Below are 19,311 nucleotides of genomic sequence, written 5' to 3'. Positions count from 1 at the left end.
TAGCAATGCTGTGAATTCTTCTTCAACTGAAGCTGGGCTGCGCCCACTCGGGCCTGTGCCTGGCTCTGGTTCCTGGACCTGGATGCTAGGCTCATGTAACCAGTCAGAGCTGGGCTGCAGTTGGCCTCGTCTGGTCATGAAGGGGAGCCCCAACCCTCCGAGTCAAGTTAAAATGCACACACACTCAGTGAGTAAGGATGCTCTGAGACTCTGAGCCTCTCTGGGTCTCACCGCTGACCCGTCGTGACTCCCGACAGGACAGGAAAGTGGGAGGGCTGCAGCCTCACTTTTTCCATACGTCTGGCACTTAAGTGTTTTGTTCATCCTTGGCTCATGTATTTACTGCTCAAAAGTGCAGCCCCCACCTCCTTTGCCAACTTTTCCTCTACCTCCTCTGTCTTCTGTCTGAGCAGCCTGTCTGTCCCTCTCATCTGCCACCATCTGCATGTACATTCATCTCCGTCCATTGTCTCCATTCCAGAGTTCAGCCTCCAAGGAGACACTCATGGGTTCTGCCCACAGGCCGGCATGTCGCTGTCCTCCTCGTCAGGGTTCCCTGTTTCCAGTGGCACAGTCCTCAACCTGGAACCTCAGTTTCTCCTTTATCTCCCAAATATAAACGATTATTAGTGCTTCTCAGTTTTGTTTCTGAGCTCTCTCTCAAACCATTCCCACCTACGGTCTTTGCATTTGCAACCTATTGTCTCTGTGATGGGCTGCTTTTATAACTTTTACTGACTCCTTTTTCTTTCCCCATACTCTCTTCAGTTCATTACTCACAAATCATAAGGATTAAAGCAGGAAATGCTTAGGACAGAGCCTGGCTTGCAGTTAAGGCCCATAGATAGATACCACCATCGTTCTTACAGTTTTCAAGTTATTTTTATCATCTTTCTAAGACACAGTGGATATTTCTGTCACACTCAGATTGTTGATGGCTGCCCACTGCACACAGCAAATGCCGGCCTTCCCAGGGGCACCAAGTGACAAGGACTGTCACTTCTTCTTTCAACCCCTCTGATAGGGCATCATAGTGTCGCTTGAGGGCTCAATGTGCATTTCCTGATGGCTGATGATGCTGACCAACTTCTCGTGAGCTTATTTCCGTGTGTCCTCTTTGGTGAAATGTCTCATGTCTTTTGCCTGTTTTCTAATTGGATTTTTAAAATGTTTACTTTTGAGATATCTGTCTTTCAGATACTATCACTTGTTGGCTCTGTAGTTTTCTCCTACTCTGTCTTTTCATACTCTAGAGACTTTTGCAGAGCACACTTTTTAATTTTGATGAGGTCCAGTTTATCAGTTTTTCTTCTGTATCGATGATGTTTGGTGCTGACTCTAAGAACTCTGGTTCTTACTAGGTCGCAAAGACTTTCTGTTGTTCCCCTCAACCCTAAAATTTTTATTGTTACACTTTGCATTTACATCTATGATTCAGTTTGGCTACTTTTTTGTAGGACTTGTGCCAAGGTTTCTGTTTTTACCTATGGATGTGTACTTGCTCCAGCACCGTGTGTTGTAAAAGCAATTGTTCAGCCATTAAGTTGCTTTTGCACCTTTGGGCATATTTGTGTGGGTCTGTCTCTGGGTTCTGGGTTCTGTCTGTGGATGTATTTGCCTTTCTCTCCACCAATGCTACACAATCCTGATTACGGTACCTAGACAATAAGATCATAAGCATATCATTATTAGTAGGTGATTCCTCTTGCTTTAGTCTTCTTTTTCCAAGTTGTTTTAGCTACTATAGTTCCTTTGCTGTTCCATATAAATCACTTGTCTATCTCTATAAAGAATCTTGCTGGAATTTTGATAGGAATTGTGTTAAGCATGTATATTCATTTTGGGGGAACTTACATCATTATCATGTAGGCCGGGACTACTGATTTCTGAGCATGTTATGTCTATCATTTATTTAAATATTTTATTTCTTTCATCAACATTGTATAGCTTTTAGCATCCAAGTCCTACACATGTTTTGTTAGATTTACACCTAAGTATTTGATTTCTTGAGTGATGGTAAATAGTATATGTTATTTTAATTCCAAGATCACTGTGTTCATAGCTAGTACATAGAAAACAAATTTATCAGTTCTAGGAGTTTTTTGTAGATTTACTGGGATTTTCCATGTAGAAAATCCTGTCACCTGGAAAAGTGCGTGCAGTCTTGTTTCTCCTCTTTCATCCCCATCCCTTTCACTTCCTCTCCCCACCCCCACCCCCATGGCGCCGGCTAGACCTCTCAGCTTTGTGGACATCCTTGTTTCACATCTTAAGTGAAAAGCTGTAGAGTGTGTGTGGAGCTTGTTATCAAGTTGACAACATTCTACTCAATTCCTATTTCTTTGGGAGTTTCCATCATGAACGGGTATTGACATTTTCAAATACATTTTCTGCATTGATCTGATCATGTGATTTTTTTTCTTCTTTAGCCTTTCAACACAGTGGATCACATTGATTTATTTTAGAATATTGAACCAGCCCAGCCTCCCTGAAATAAATTCCATGATCTATAATTATTTTCATATATTGCTGGATTTTATGTGCTGATATTTTCTTAAGGATTTTTATGTCTGTATTCATAAGGGGTATTGGTCTGTAGGTTTATTTATTTATTAATGGTATGGTCTTTATCTGTTTTTTGGTATTAGGTTAATATTAGCTACTTAAATATAATTGGGAACTATTTCTTCTTCTATTTTCTGGAAGAGATTATATATAATTCATATTAATTCTCCCTTAAATGTTTGGTAGAATTCCCTAATAGAATCATATCAGTCTGGAGATTTGTTTTAGATGTTTTTAAATATGACTTCAATTTTCTTAATAGTCACGGGGCTGTCCAATGACCTATTTCATATTGGGTGGGTAGTGACAGTCAGTGTTTTTGTGGAATGGGTCCATTATCCTAAACGTGTTTGTTTGCTCCCATGGGTCTGCAAGGTCTGTATGGATATCTCCCTGTTTTATCACCGATACTTGTAATTTGTTGTCAGTCTTGCTAGATTTGTCCATTTCACTAATCTTTCAGAGAACCAGCTTCTATTTTTGCTGACTTTCTCTATTTTTTTATTATTTCAATTTAATTGAGTTCTGTTCTTTATTATTTTTTTCCCTTCTACTTGCTTTGGGTTTAGTTTGCTCTTTATCCCTTGCTTTTTCACCTAAGAATTTATATGATTGATTTGAGAGTCTCTCTCTCTCTAAGCATTTGGTGGTCAGATTTTCACTCTGTCTCTTCAACTATGTCCAGCAAATTGTGATATGTTGCACTTTCATTTTTACTCAGTTTAATGTATTTTATCCCTTGGATTTTCTTTGACCCCTGGATTATACAGGAGTGTGTTGTTTAATTTCCAGTTTTTTTGGAGATTTTCTTGTATTTATGCTAGTTTGACGCCATTGTGATTGGATCAAGTGCTCTGATTTTGATTCTTTTCATCTTGCTGAGGTTTGTTTTATGGCCCAGCTTACAGTCCACTTGAGTCCATGTCCTATGGACACTTGAGGAGAGCGTGTGCTCTGCTCTGGGCAGATGCTCTATAAACGCTGATTAGAGCTGTTGACTGACAGCAGTGCTGAATTTTTCTTTGGTTTTGCGTAGTTTCTCTTTTTCTGTTCGGTTGTTAAAGTGTGCTGAAGTCCCCCAGTATAATTGTAGATTATACTGTTTTGTCCATTTACACCTCACAAACCTGCAGCTTGGTTGTTTGCTGCAATGAAAGTGAGCTGACCCTTTTATAGCTACATGTCCCTCTGTTGTTTGCTCTGTGGACTGATTACTCTGCTGTTACTCTAGCCAATGCTACTTTCTTTTAATTAACAGTATATCTTTTACACCCTTTTACTCTCAACCTGCCCATGGTGTTACATATGAAGTGAATTTTTTTTGTAAACAACGCTATAGTTGAGTTGTCATTTTTAATTCACTCAGTCAATGTCCGTCTTCCTTGGTCTATTCAGTCTATTTACATTTAATGTAATTTTTGATATCTAAAGCTTAAATTTCACATTTTTTTGTTTTCTATTTGTTCTGGGGATTTTTTCTCTGTCTTTTTCTTTTCTGCATTCCTTTAGTCACACTGACATTTTTAGCATTCCATTTTTATTTATGTATAGTGTTTCTGAGTGACTCTCTTGCTGACCTTTTTAGTGCTTGTTCTAGATGTTTCCCTACACATACATCAGTTTACTAGTCTTGTCATTTCACCAGATTGAGCAGAGTGTGGCATACTTGCCTCCCTTTATGGCACTTCCCCATGATGTATTATAATTATTTTAAATGTTACCTCTGCGTATACATTTAGCAGCACATCAGTTAGTATTATCACGTTTCTTTGAACTATCAAACAAAATTTAGAAAGCCCAGGAGAACAAAAGAGTATTATGTTTACCTATCCCTCTGCCTCATGATCTTTCTTCCCACCTGATGTTCCAAGGCTGTTTCTTTTATCTCCTTGATATTTAGAGAAGTTCACTTAGCAATTCTTTTAGGGTAGGTCTGCTGATAAAAAAAAAATTCTCATTTCCCCCTTTATCTGAAACTGTTTTGATTTGCTGTAATTCCTTAAAGATATTTTCACCGGGTGCCTAGATTGGTAGATTTTCAGGATTCGAGGTTGACAGCTCTTTCCTTTCAGCACTTGGCAAGTGTCGGGCAATTTCCTGTGGCCTCTGTGATTTCTGATGAGAAATCCTCTGTTATTTAAATTGTTTCCCTTGTAGGGAAGGTGCTATTTTTCTCTGGATGCTATCAAGACGTTTTCTTTGTATTTAGTTCTCAGAAGTTAATCATTATGTATCTTGGAAAAGATCTGGTTTTATCCTCTTTGGGGTGCTCAGCTTCTGAGATTTTTTAGCTTTAATATCTCTTGCCCAAATTAAGAAATTTTCACCCGTTTTTTTATCCCCCATGTCTTTTCATCCTTGCCTCCTTTCTCGTCTCCTTCAGGGACTCTGATGACACAAGTGTTAGACCTTTGGCTGTGTCCCACCTTTGTTTCCTCCAGACTGTTCCTGCCTTTGTTGGCATTGAGTGGCTTTATCACTGTCCTATCCACTCACGGACTCTGCCCTCCCTTTGCCCCTGCCACCCTCCTATCGTATGCATTCACTCAGCAATTAATTTTTCAGTTATAATATTTGCATTTGCTTCTTTTTATGTTTATTTATTTGCCAAGACTTTCTGTTTCTTTGCTGAGGCTTCCGATTTCATTAGTTTCAAGTGAGTTTGTAACTGTTCACCGGAGGGTTTTTGTCATGGCTGCTTCACAATCTTCATCAGGCAGTGCAGACAGCTCCATCCTCGCAGGGTTGGTGTCTGCTGGTCGCCTCTTTTCATTCAGTGTGAGATCTTTCTGACTCCTGGGGTGACAAGTGATTTTCTGTTGAAACCTGAGCATTTTTGTATTATATTATGAGACTCTATATCTCATCTAAATCTTGTGTTTTAACTGGCTTTTTCTGGCACTGCTCTGCTGGGTGGGGGTGTCTCTCTGTGACTGACAGGTAGAGGCAAACATCCCTGGTCCCCTAAGACCTCTGCTGACACCTGAGGAGAGGGCTCTTGTCTTTACTGCTGAAGAGGGGGTGCCAGGGGTATCAACACCCCATGAGGTCTCCAATAACGTGGTGGTGGTGGTGGTTAGGTACCACTCAGCAGGGATGAAAGTCTGACATCCCACTTGTCCAGCTCAGATGACACTGGCAGGGTCATGGGAGGTCAGGGCCTCCTTATAGCCCTGTGAGGAAGGATGACCAGGTGCTCTCTTAGTCTTGGTTGGCACATATGAGGCGAATCTGTGCTTTTCCTGTGGTGGTTGGCAGGAGTAGGGCTTTATTATGTGAAATGTGCTCAGTTGCTCTTTCCTGGCCCTCTGACTGGAGAAAGGCACCTTTAGTTGGGACTTTATCTGTACCCGCTGGTGTTCTTGGGTTGCTGGCCAATTCAGTGCCGCGTCTGAGACACAAGAGCCAAAGGAAAACCCAGACAACTCAGCACCTTTCGTTCCTTCTTCCCTCCACCCTTCACAGCTGTCCACCTGCATAATTTCCAGGGTCTTTAGTAGTACTTAGAGGAGGAATAGCGAAAAGTATATTTTCTCCAAATATCTGGAAGTGCATCCTGTCTTCTCAGAATTTTCCCTCCTCCAATATGACTTGGAGAGAAGCCCATGGGGGATGTCTAAACCCCCTGGATCTATACATTTCTTGTTTTTATACCAAGGGCCCAGTTCCTGCTGGCTCCCAGGAAATCTTAGAAATCTGGGTGGGGTTTGGGGTACCCTCATATTGCCCACACAGAACACCTCTATCAGTTGGCCAACTATTGATCTGAAAGGACCAATCCCTCCTCACAGGCCCCGGATTTGTCACACATCAGGTGTCTGTGCTCTTTAGATAAAAAATATTATTTAAATTCTATTATTTAAATTAATTTTTTTTTCATGGGATATTCCATTTGTTCTTGATTTATTTCTGTCTTTCCAGATAGATATTAATACTAAGGCCATCTATTTGGGAATGGCATGATTAACTATGCTTATTTTCCAAATCTACAGTGCTAGATATTATGCTAGCCATACAAGGGTGCTTCCAATTGAGCATGGTCCTGGGCATGGACCAATCATAGCCACAAAAACATACTTTTCATATGGGGTGATTTTTAGTTGCTTTCAGCAAATGGAACAGATTTGCTTATTATTAAGAATGTTTAATCCTAAAGTAAGGGTAACAGTGACTGTGAGGCCAGGTCTTCCCGCAGTGGCCCATCTCTAAATGTTATGTTCTAAACAGAGCACTCAGAACAGGTTGCCATGGGAGGCCAGCCGACTGGGTAAATTTTCCCAACAGCTTCCACTTTGGCTAATGCCATTGAACTTTCTGAGATTTAGCACTGTGTGAACTGTTTGAATCTTGCCATTTGTAAATTTTTAGAGATGTCAGAATTGCATTTGAAGCAAGTATTCAGGTGTGTTCATGAAGGGGCCTATGCCTCCTGAGCCACTGTTTTCATCCCACCCAGAAAGTGTGGTTCTCAGTAAGTCCGGACCTCCTTGCACACTCACACACGCGCGCGCACACACACACTCCTGAGCCACTGTTTTCATCCCACCCAGAAAGTGTGGTTCTCAGTAAGTCCGGACCTCCTTGCACACTCACACACGCGCATGCGCACACACACACACACACACACGAGCACACAGCTATCCTGATGTGAAGATTTTGGTAATATGTTTTTGTACAGGACATAAAATATAGCTCTGTAATTACATGATATTTAGTGATTACATAATTATGTATAATTGCATGGGGTAGTTCTAAGTGCTAAAGTGTTACCATAAGATCTAAAATGTACAAATTGCATAATAATTATTCTGAGGAGTTATATGGTAATTTTGAGCATAATTATCATGTGATCTGCAGTGCATGTAATTAATGCATAATCACATGGATTTCGCCTTCATCACCACTTCACCCTTGTTATAAATAAGGCTCTTTGTCATAACATTTGAGTATAAATATAATGTAATTGGCTCCCAGATACAGTGCATTAAGCCCCATGATAATTGCTTTCACAGTAACAATACCCCTTATTCCATTCCAAGTGCAGGGCTCTGAAACAAGAGGGGGCTGGGAGGACAAGCCACCCAGGGCTTGTGGAGAGTGGGCAATGTATGCACATTGGGTGAAGACCATCTCTGCCATGACCAGAACCTTACCATGTAGGAACATGACCAGAACCTTTCCATGTGGGAATGTGACCAGAACCTTCCCGTGTAGGAAGCTTTGCATCTTTCACAGTGGACAAAACCTTTCTTCTAACTGATGAATGCTGAGCCTGGCTTTTTTGTGTAGTGAGCACCCCCCATGTTTCTTGTTTGGGCGTCTCTGAGAGCTAGAACTTCTGTAAAGAGAAGAGCTCATCAGTAAAGCATGGGGACAGGGAGCCTGGCTTATCATGGGTGCTGGGGGTGAGGTGCTCCTTGTGACTCTGGAAAAGAGCTTTGTCTCAGCCTCCAAGCTAATGTGTGGTTGTTGCGACCTCCCCACAGGCTTCACGTGGCAGGATGACTACACCCAGCGTGTGCTGGCCCAGGAGCTGTCACACCTCCCCAGGACCTACCCATGGCGTCCTGAGGCTGTCCACCCTGCCAGGTAAGTAGACTTGGTTTATGTCTCCTTGCTGACAGCCATAACTGTCAATCCATCAAGCCTATTTCTCTTTTAAGGTTGCACAAAGGATCTGCCATCTTCCTGGTGTAGGGGTTCCAGAAAGTTGGGCTGTCTGTGGAGAAGAAGGCTGCTTCCTTTCTCCACTGTGTCCTAGCTCATGGGAGGAAGGTGCACAGCAGTGACCATCCTATGAAGGGCCCTTCTCACCTATGGACACACCCAATGGTCCTCCACAGACCCTTGGAAAGGCCTGTGTCTCCAGAACCTTGGTTGAAAGCAGAGAAGTCGAGAACTCTTATTTCCCAGTAAGAATTTATATTCACTTTAGTACAAAAAGCTGAATTTGATCGTAAAACTCTTCCTGTTCTCCAAACACAGTAACCTGTATGGAACTGAGTATTTTATCACACACCCTCTCATTCCATCCCCAGTGCTCCCTGTGCAGTGGTTCCTGAGGTCTCGCTGCATCTCTCAGGGGAAGAAGTGGAGACACAGGGAGGACAAAACCTGACTCCAAAGACAAACCTCCATGGGCAAGCTGGGGCCGTCTCATTGCTGAGCTATAGTGCTGCATTCTTCACATTTATAAAAGTGAAAAGAACCTTCCCTGAAGGCTTGGTTTGACAAGTCTACTTTTTTCCCCTGAGAGACTGTTCTAAATCCATAGACTTTAGTTAGAAGTCCCTATAACAGAAAAATATATGCTCACGTCCATCTTACAGATGAAGTAGCTTAAGCCACCAAGTTCATTTCTAAGTCCCCTGGGCTGGAGCAAGTGATAACATAAAGGACATGTCCGCACTGATAACACAAACCAAAGTAAAGCTGTCCTGAATGAGTTCAGGCTCTGGCACTCGGTGTTCTGCACTGTTAAGCTTGTTTGTTCTTAGTCCCTCTCTTGCAAGCCAGGTGAGTGCCTCAAGGCGGGAAACATGTCTTTGTATTTCTTGTGCCCAGTACAGCACCCTCAAAGCCTCCTTTACCAACACAACGTGCCAGTATGTTCTGTGAGTGTTCATGAGACTTTTCTGTTAAAAACACAAAACCAAACCATAGTAAAGCTGTCCTGAATGAGTTCAGGCTCTGGCACTCATCTTTAAATTACTTGGCACTGAAGCCCCAGCCACTTCTCCTTCCCCCTCCAGGAAGGTTTACCTGAGTGCCGTGCACTATCCCAGTAACCTTGAGCTCCACCAGAGTGGGGATGGGCTGGGCAGCTCCAAAAGGTAGAGAACAGAGGGGTAGGAGAAGCAGGGAGCTGGGCAGGAATGACTCCTGCTGTAGCCTAAACAGGTGGCCATGACTGAGAAGTACAGCTAGAGGGGCAACCAGAAGACAGTGGTCACCAAAAGAACAGTGTTTCCAGAGACTTGCTCTGAGAAATCAGACACCTAGATCATTCCAGTCTTACCCATGCTAACATTGTCATCAGAAAAAAATCACCAGTGTTATGAAAATGGTACCTTATGTTTTTTCATTACAAGTGAGATTATACGTTTAAAAATACACATATTAGAGATTACAATTTTCTTCTGTGTGATTTTCCTGATTTTTTCCATGTAAATGGTATTTTTTTATATATATTTCTGTTTTGTTTTTTTCCATATAGAGTCTATATGGAAAGACTATATAGGCTAGCAACTTTCCATTTGTTATATTTTTTAGAAATGTTTTTTTCTAGTCTGTTTACCTCAGACGATACTAGGTACAGTTGCTAATGAACATGAGGGCTCTTAGCCCTCTCTAGTCTGGATTTCTAATTTCTTCCCTTGAACGAATTGAACCTAAATAAAACCAATCATTCCAGCTCAAAGCAGAGCCCCATTCTGGGAGCACTTGACGGGATCCTCTCCAGGCTCCTTTCTACCCCTTATCCCCATGAGGAGCACCAACAGGTCCCTTCAGCCTCGGGCAGGAAGAGTAAGGGCACATGGCATTGAGGCTGTGTTCTGCTCAAGGTCACAGCCCTCTCTCCCCTCAACTCTGATCCCTGAGCTCCCCCTCCGGCTGATCGGTGTTCTGCACTGTTAAGCTTGTTTGTTCTTAGTCCTGCCTTTATGCATATCCATGATCACCCTACTCGATGTCCTGTTTCCTGTGTGGACTCTACCCCAGGGAGAGACGCAGCTGCCAAAATAAGAGCCACAGAAGCTGCCTTCTTCCTCAGCTCTGTCGCTGCAGCAGGGTGGTGGGTCACATGATGATCCCAGCACAAGCAGAATCATTTTTCTTCTTTTCGTGAAACTTCTGCAAAACATTCCTTAGCATCGAAACAATATGCTTCCTGGATAGTGTTACAATGATTTTTCTTTGTAGGTAGATCTCATAACACTTTCATTGTCTTCTGAGATTGTTGGTAAAATATGTTCACAGTCCTTACTATGAGAATTTGGGACATTTCTACTTTTGCAGAGAACTGTCATCCGTTTCTCCTAAGGATTTCCAAATTCATTGTTAGTGTGATGTGAGGTGTCGTGCTATAATTTAATAAGTCATTTGGCATGTGTGCAGTAATCACTCTTTTTTCCTGTTCAACTTGATTTTTTTCTTCACCTTTTATACGATTTTCAGAAAGAATTAGTTCTTGGATTTCTCTCTTCTATTCTTAGCTTTACTGTTCTTCTTCTTGAGTTGAACATTTTGTTCATTTTTTAAATTCCTTTTTAAAAGTAATCACTAAATAATTAATCCATTCAGTAATCACATAGGTCTGTGCTTTTGAGCATAGTTTGGCATCACCCTGTGACTTCCATGTATTCTCATTTGCTTTTGCTTCTGTTCTGAATTGTTTGTAATTGTAATTTTGTATCTTTTAGGAACAATAAGGCTTTTGCATTTTTTTTTCATACCATGTGTTGTTTTTAAACTTTACTTTTTAATTAATTTATTTTTTATGTTTTATTTTAGTGTGAGGAGGGGAGGCAGAGATAGACTCCCACATGCGCCCTGACCGGGATCCACCCGGCATGCCAACCAGGGGTTGATGCTCTGCCCATCTGGGACATTGCTCCGCTGCAACTGGAGCCATTCTAGCACCTGAGGCAGAGGCCATGGAACCATCCTCAGCGTCTGAGGCCAGCTCACTTGAACCAATTGAGCCAGGGCTATGGGAAGGGAAGAAAGAGAGAGAGGGAGAGAAAGAGAGAGAGAGAGAAGCAAGAGAGGGAGAGGTAGAGAAGCAGATGGGCACTTCTTCTGTGTGCTCTGACTGGGAATTGAACCTGGGACATCCACATGCCAGGCTTACACTCTACCACTGAGCCAACCAGCCAGGGCCCTTTGAACTTTAAATTAGTGTCTTTTTATTGCATTTTAGTCAGAGAATGTGACCTGTCAGTTTTTAAGTTTTAGAAATATTGAGGTTTTCTTTGTGGACTAGTTTATACCATACCGTTGTTATTTTCAACAGACACTACAAGCTTCTGTATTCACTAATGTCAGGGTATAGATTTTCACGTATAGTTTAGAAATATGCACATAATCATATATAAATATATATCAACTATGTTACTCAAAATCAATATAACCTTATTTATAGTTTGACTTGCTGATACTTCTCAGACAGAAACAGTTTTTACAGATTTCCCTTTCATTGCTGATAGGCTTTACTTTGCCCCTCTGGGGTTTGACCTCCAGCACCTGAAGGTGTGAGCCATTTATCGGCAGTACTTTCTGTCTGGAGTCACTTTTCCACAGTAAGTGCTGCCACCTTTGGAGTCTGGCTGATACGCAGTGCTCAGGAACCACCCCGGGCATCTCTTGTGGCCTTCTCTGTGCTTTCTTTCATTTCCTCTGTGGACTATGATCAGCTTGATTTTGTCATCTGCAGTATTTGTAACTATGTATCTTAAGTTCAGTTTGTGGCCATCACTTTCAGGTTTTCAGGTATTTTGAGGTAGCAGGTTTATGCCATTACTCATGACAGGAGCTGTTACCTCTGTTTCTCGCACCTGAGACAAGGTCTGGTTAAACCAGCGCATCCTCCCTTCCCTGACCCTGCCAGTGTACACATCCCTAGTGCCTGGTGTGTGCCTGTCACCAGGTCAGCATTTGCTGCGTAGAGGAAGGAAGGAAGACATGAACAGGAGGAACAGAGCTGGGAGCTGAGGGGCCACTGAGGACCCAAGAACCTAAGGTTGCCCTTTGCTGACGCTCCTGAAAGCTGGACGGGAGGACCAGCAATGTCACAAAGAATGGCAACCGGAAGCACAGGGTTGTGGTCTTGCAGTTTTGTGTGATAAATAATGGACCCCCAATGATTAGTACAGGGGTCGGAAACCTATGGCTCACGAGCCAGGTGTGGCTCTTTTGATGACTGCACCTGGCTCGCAGACAAATCTTTAATAAAAAAAAATAATAACGTTAAAAATATAAAACATTCTCATGTATTACAATCCATTCATTTCCTACCGCTCATGTTCATGGTTGCGGGTCGCTGGAGCCAATCACAGCTGTCCTCTGGGATAACACCAAATTTTTATTGGATAATGTGTAAGGTACACAGGTCGTTGTGAGGTCAGGAAGTAAACTTCCCTCCTTTTAATCAAGTAGTCAGCTAGCTAATTGCAGAAACCCTTTTGACAAAGAAGATGGCTAAAAAAAAAAAAGATGAGGAGTATTGTACTTTTCAGCAGGAATGGACAGAGGAATTCGCCTTTGTGGAGAGAGCAGGTTCTGCAGTGTGTCTAATATGCAATGATAAAATTGCATCGATGAAACAGTCAAATATAAAACGGCACTTCGACACATGCCATACTACATTTGCATTGAAATATCCAGCGGGGAACAGCAGGAAGAAAGCATGTCAAGAGCTACTGTACAGAGTGCAAGCTAGTCAGCAGCAGCTCCGTGTTCGGACCCAACAAGGTAACTGGAATTTGGCTAGCTTTGCTGGTGCTTTAGCAATTATGAGAAACGGAAAGCCATTCACAGATGGGGAGTATGCCAAAACGTTCATGCTTGATGTTGCCAGTGAACTTTTTGGCGACTTTTTGGATAAAGACAAGATAATCAAATGAATAAAAGACATGCCTCTGTCAGCAAGAACTGTTCATGATCGTACCATCATGATGGCAAATCAAATTGAGGCAACACAAGTGAAGGACATAAATGCAGCACCATTCTTTTCTCTCGCTTTGGATGAGTCAACAGACGTAAGCCATTTATCCCAGTTCAGCGTGATTGCAAGGTCTGCTGTCGGTGACACACTACATGAGAAAAGTCTTGCTGTTTTGCCTATGAAAGAGACAACTAGGGAAGGATTTATTCAAGTCTTTCACTGAGTTCGCTAAAGAAAAAAAAATCTGCCGATGGATAAACTTATTTCGGTGTTGATGGTGCTCCGTGCATGGTGGGGAAAAACAGAGGATTTGTAGTGCTTCTTTGTGAACATGAAAAGAGACCCATCCTAAGTTTTCACTGCATCCTACATCAGGAGGCGCTTTGTGCTCAGATGTGTGGCGAGCAGCTTGGTGAGGTGATGTCGCTGGTCATTCGGGTGGTCAACTTTCTTGTTACCCGAGCTTTAAATGATCGCCAGTTTAAAACACTGCTGGATGAAGTTGGGAATAATTATCCTGGTCTGCTTCTGCATAGCATGTGCATTGGTTGTCAAGAGGGAAGGTGCTCAGCTGTTTCACGGCTTGTCTGAGCGAAATCCGGACTTTTCTTGAAATGAAAAACGTCGAGCATCCTGAGTTAGCTAACACTGAATGACTTCTGAAGTTCTGCTATCTCATGAACATGACTGAACATCTGAACCTGCTCAATGTGAAAATGCAAGGCATTGGAAATACAGTCTTATCCCTTCAACAAGCAGTGTTTGCATTTGAAAACAAACTGAAACTCTTTATCTCCCACATTGAAACAGGTCGTTTACTACACTTTGAAAACTGGGAGAGTTTAAAGATGCATGCACAGCAAGTGACCCTGCTCAACATCTTGATCTCCAGCAGCTAGTGGGCTTCACATCTAATCTCCTGCAGTCATGCAAAGCACACTTTGGAGAATTTTTTGAGCACACTTGTCTTTTTAAGTTCATCACCCATCCACACAAGTGTGCAGTGGACAGCGCTGACCTGAGTTACATCCCCGGTGTCTCCGTCAGAGATTTTGAGCTACAAGCTGCTGGCCTGAAGGCCTCAGACATGTGGGTGAATAAATTCAAGTCACTGAATGAAGATTTGGAAAGACTTGTACAACAGCAAGCAGAGTTGGTGAGCAAACATAAGTGGGGAGAAATGAAAAACTTCAACCCGCGGACCAGCTGATTGTCAAAACTTGGAACGCGCTTCCTGTCACATATCACACACTGCAGCATGTGAGTATTGCTGTACTGACAGTGTTTGGCTCTATGTATGCATGTGAGCAGTCTTTCTCACATCTAAAGAACATTAAGACCAACCTATGATCACGTTTAACAGTTGGAAGTCTCAACGCCTGCATGAAACTTAACCTCACCATGTATCAACCAGACTACAAAGCCATCAGCAAAACCATGCAGCATTAGAAGTTGCATTAATGGTAAGAAGTACTTTGTTCATCATTGGTTAGCAACAGCATAACGTTATTAAAAAGAACTCAGAGACTTATTGTACTTTAAAAGTGTTGGTCTTACATAAAATGCACACATTTACTTGTATTTAGTGTTAAAAATATTGTATGGCTCTCACGGAGTTACATTTTAAAATATGTGGCGTTCATGGGTCTCTCAGCCAAAAAGGTTCCCGACTCCTAGATTAGTACGTGAGGTTAGGACGACTGAGAACAGGCTCACTGCATCCTCTTTGCCAAGATTTGATTTATAACTTGGATTTTTTCCTTCAGCACATTGGGTGACAGCTTAAAGCATCTCGTATATTTGGAGCCTGAAGGTCTGTGCACACAAGTGGAAAGAGAAGGGTGGAGACCTACATGTAAACCATCTGTAATCTTTCTGAAGTAGGAAATGTGTGCTTGCAAAGTTTGACCTACTTCATGTGGAATGACAGGGCAGAAGTCAATCTGCAAGTTAATTGCTACAGTGTTGCTCAGCGTCATGACAGAGGCTCATCAGTGTCATAGACAGAGTAGCAGCCTGGCAGGCACCCAGGAAGATGAATAGGACAATTCAAAGGCACACTTTTGGGGTGATCCAACTGCATTGATTAGCAATTAGTGAGAAAAATGGATGATGAACCAGAAAAGTAAATTGACCTCAGTTAAATTACAATCTAATAATACAGGATATGAAATGTCATCCATCAGAAAATGGTCAAGGAAACTGTAGCCATGATTTGAGACACAAAGCACTGCAAAGCTCTGATAATTTATATGCCTATTAAGAGTGAGCCATTATAACTTAAAAGGGCATTAGAAATAAAAACAGGGGTTTTTATCACTTAAGATAATTAAACACAAATATCAAGATTTTTTTGTAAGTCCCAGCTTTTATGACGTACCTACAGATCACACACCTGACATTAGTGATCTGGTCTTAAGAATCAGACCTTCACAAGCAACTTGAGGCACAACAGAGAGAAGAAGAAAGAGACTAAAAAATTTTAAAAAAATGAGATAGCCCTACAAGAATTATCTGACTCCATCAAAAAGAATAACATAAGAATAATAGGTATATCAGAAGGAGAAGAGAGAGAAAATGGAATGGAGAACATACTCAAACAAATAATAGATGAGAACTTCCCAAGCCTGTGGAAAGAACTAAAGCCTCAAATTCAAGAAGCAAACAGAACTCTGAGTTTTCTTAACCCCAATAAACCTACTCCAGGCACATCATAATGAAATTGGCACAAACCAACAGCAAAGAAAAAATTCTCAAGGCAGCCAGGGAAAAGAAGAATACAACATATAAAGGAAGGCCCATTAGATTATCATCAGATTTCTCAGCAGAAACTCTACAAGCTAGAAGAGAGTGGACCCCAATATTTAAAGTCCTGAAAGAGAGGAACTTTCAACCACGAATACTATACCCATCAAAGCTATCCTTCAAATATGAAGGAGAAATAAAAACATTCACAGATACAGAAAAGATGAGGGAATTTATCATCAGAAAACCCCCACTTCAGGAATTACTAAAGGGGGTTCTCCAATCAGATACAAAGAACAAAAAAAAAAGCCACAAGTAAAAGCTCCAAGAAGAACACAATAAAACCAAATTTAAACTGTGACAACAACAAAAAGAAAGGGGGGGAGAGGATGGAGATTAACAGTAGCAAAGGATGATGGAGTGCAAAAGTACTCACAAAATAGTGCGCTACAATGAACAGGGTAGGAACCCTTTTCATTACTTAAAGGTAACCACCATTGAAAAAACCACCACAGAAGCACATGAGAAAAAAAAGATAGCAACAGAGGAAAGATGTATGGAATACAACCAAAAAAAAACCAAAAGATAGAAAAACGAAAGAGAAGGATCAAACAAGACACAAAACTAACAGAAAGCAATCTATAAAATGGCAATAGGGAACTCACAAGCGTCAATAATTACATTAAATGTAAACGGATTATACTCACCAATAAAAAGGCACAGAGTAGCAGAATGGATTAAAAAAGAAAATCCAACTGTATGCTGCCTACAGGAAACTCATCTAAGTAACAAGGATAAAAACAAATTCAAAGTGAAAGGCTGGAAAACAATACTCCAAGCAAATAACATCCAAAAAAAAGCAGGCGTAGCAATACTCATATCTGATAATGCTGACTACAAGACAGCAAAAGTACTCAGAGACAAAAATGGCCATTTCATAATGGCTAAGGGGACACTGAATCAAGAAGACATAACAATTCTTAATATATATGCACCAAACCAAGGAGCACCAAAATATATAAGACAGCTTTGTTTTATTGACCTTAAAACAAAAACTGACAAAAATACAATCATACTTGGAGACCTCAATACACCGCTGACGGCTCTAGATCGGTCATCCAAACAGAGAATCAACAAAGATATATTGGCCTTAAACAAAACACTAGAGCACCTGGATATGATAGACATCTACAGGACATTTCATCCCAAAGTGACTGAGTATACATTTTTCTCCAGTGTACATGGATCATTCTTAAGAATTGACCATATGTTGGGCTACAAAAACAACATCAGCAAATTCAGAAAAATCGAAGTTGTACCAAGCATATTTTCTGATCATAAAGCCTTGAAACTAGAATTCAACTGCAAAAAAGAGGAAAAAAAATTCACAAAAATGTAGAAACTAAACAACATACTTTTAAAAAAATGAATGGGTCAAAGAAGAAATAAGTGCAGAGATCAAAAGATATATACAGACTAATGAAAATGACAATACGACATATCAGAATCTATGGGATGCAGCAAAAGCAGTGATAAGAGGGAAGTTCATATCACTTCAGGCATATATGAACAAACAAGAGAGAGCCCAAGTGAACCACTTAACTTCACACTTTAAGGAACTAGAAAAAGAACAAAGACAACCCAAAACCAGCCGAAGAAAGGAGATAATAAAAATCAGAGCAGAAATAAATGAAATAGAGAACAGAAAAACTATAGAAAAAATTAATAGAACAAGGAGCTGGTTCTTTGAAAATATCAACAAAATTGACAAACCCTTGGCAAGACTTACCAAGGAAAAAAGAGAAAGAACTCATATAAACAAAATCCAAAATGAAAGAGGAGAAATCACCACGGATACCGTAGATATACAAAGAATTATTGTAGAATACTATGAAAAACTTTATGCCACTAAATTCAACAACCTAGAAGAAATGGATAAATTCCTAGAACAATACAACCTTCCTAGACTGAGTCAGGAAGAAGCAGAAAGCCTAAACAGACCTATTAGTAGAGAAGAAATAGAAAAAACCATTAAAAACCTCCCCAAAAATAAAAGTCCAGGCCCTGATGGCTATACCAGCGAATTTTATCAAACATTCAAAGAAGACTTGGTTCCTATTCTACTGAAAGTCTTCCAAAAAATTGAAAAAGAAGCAATACTTCCAAACACATTTTATGAGGCCAACATAACCCTCATACCAAAACCGGGCAAGGATGGCACAAAAAAAGAAAACTACAGACCAATATCTCTAATGAATACAGATGCTAAAATACTAAACAAAATACTAGCAAATCGAATACAACAACATATTAAAAAAATAATACATCATGATCAAGTGGGATTCATCCCCGAATCTCAAGGATGGTTCAACATACGTAAAATGGTTAACGTAATACACCCTGTCAACAAAACAAAGAACAAAAACCACATGATCTTATCAATAGACGCAGAAAAGGCTTTTGATAAAATACAACACAATTTTATGTTTAAGACTCTCAACAAAATGGGTGTAGAAGGAAAATATCTCAACATGATAAAGGCCATATATGATAAACCATCAGCTAACATCATATTAAATGGCACTAAACTGAAGGCTTTCCCCCTTAAATCAGGAACAAGACAAGGTTGTCCACTCTCTCCACTCTTATTTAATGTGGTACTAGAGGTTCTAGCCACAGCAATCAGACAAGACAAAAAAATAAAAGACATCCATATCGGAAAAGAAGAAGTAAAGGTATCACTTTTTGCAGATGATATGATCCTATACATCGAAAACCCTAAAGAATCCACAAAAAGACTACTAGAAACAATAAGCCAATACAGTAAGGTCGCAGGATACAAAATTAACATACAGAAGTCAATTGCCTTTCTATATGCCAACAATGAAACATTTGAGAACGAACTCAAAAGAATAATCCCCTTCACGACTGCAACAAAAAAAATAAAATACTTAGGAATAAACATAACAAAGAATGTAAAGGACTTATATAATGAAAACTATAAACCATTGTTAAGGGAAATCGAAAAAGATATAATAAGATGGAAGAATATACCTTGTTCTTGGTTAGGAAGAATAAATATAATCAAGATGGCCATATTACCCAAAGAAATATACAAATTTCATGCAATTCCCATCAAAATTCCAATGACATCTTTTAAAGAAATGAAGCAAAAAATCATCAGATTTATATGGAACTATAAAAAATCCCGAATAGCCAAAGCAATCCTAAAGAAAAAGAATGAAGCTGGGGGCATTACAATATCTGACTTCAAACTATATTATAGGGCCACGACAATCAAAACAGCATGGTATTGGCAGAAAAATAGACACTCA

At 40.6% G+C, this 19,311-nt stretch overlaps 1 protein-coding gene across 2 annotated transcripts in view; it reads left to right on the top strand.

The window, feature by feature from the left end:
- PTPRN2 (protein tyrosine phosphatase receptor type N2) overlaps positions 1-19,311 on the top strand; it is a 485,678-nt gene that overhangs the window by 187,647 nt on the left and 278,720 nt on the right. For both annotated transcript variants that reach the window (XM_066238054.1, XM_066238053.1), the window contains exon 4: positions 8,052-8,154. In XM_066238054.1, the coding sequence (XP_066094151.1) occupies positions 8,052-8,154 (103 nt within the window). The remainder of the gene's footprint in view (positions 1-8,051; positions 8,155-19,311) is intronic.

The sequence above is a fragment of the Saccopteryx bilineata genome, chromosome 6 (assembly GCF_036850765.1).
Source record: "Saccopteryx bilineata isolate mSacBil1 chromosome 6, mSacBil1_pri_phased_curated, whole genome shotgun sequence".
NCBI lineage: Eukaryota > Metazoa > Chordata > Mammalia > Chiroptera > Emballonuridae > Saccopteryx > Saccopteryx bilineata.
This window is presented reverse-complemented; position numbering and strand designations above follow the sequence as displayed.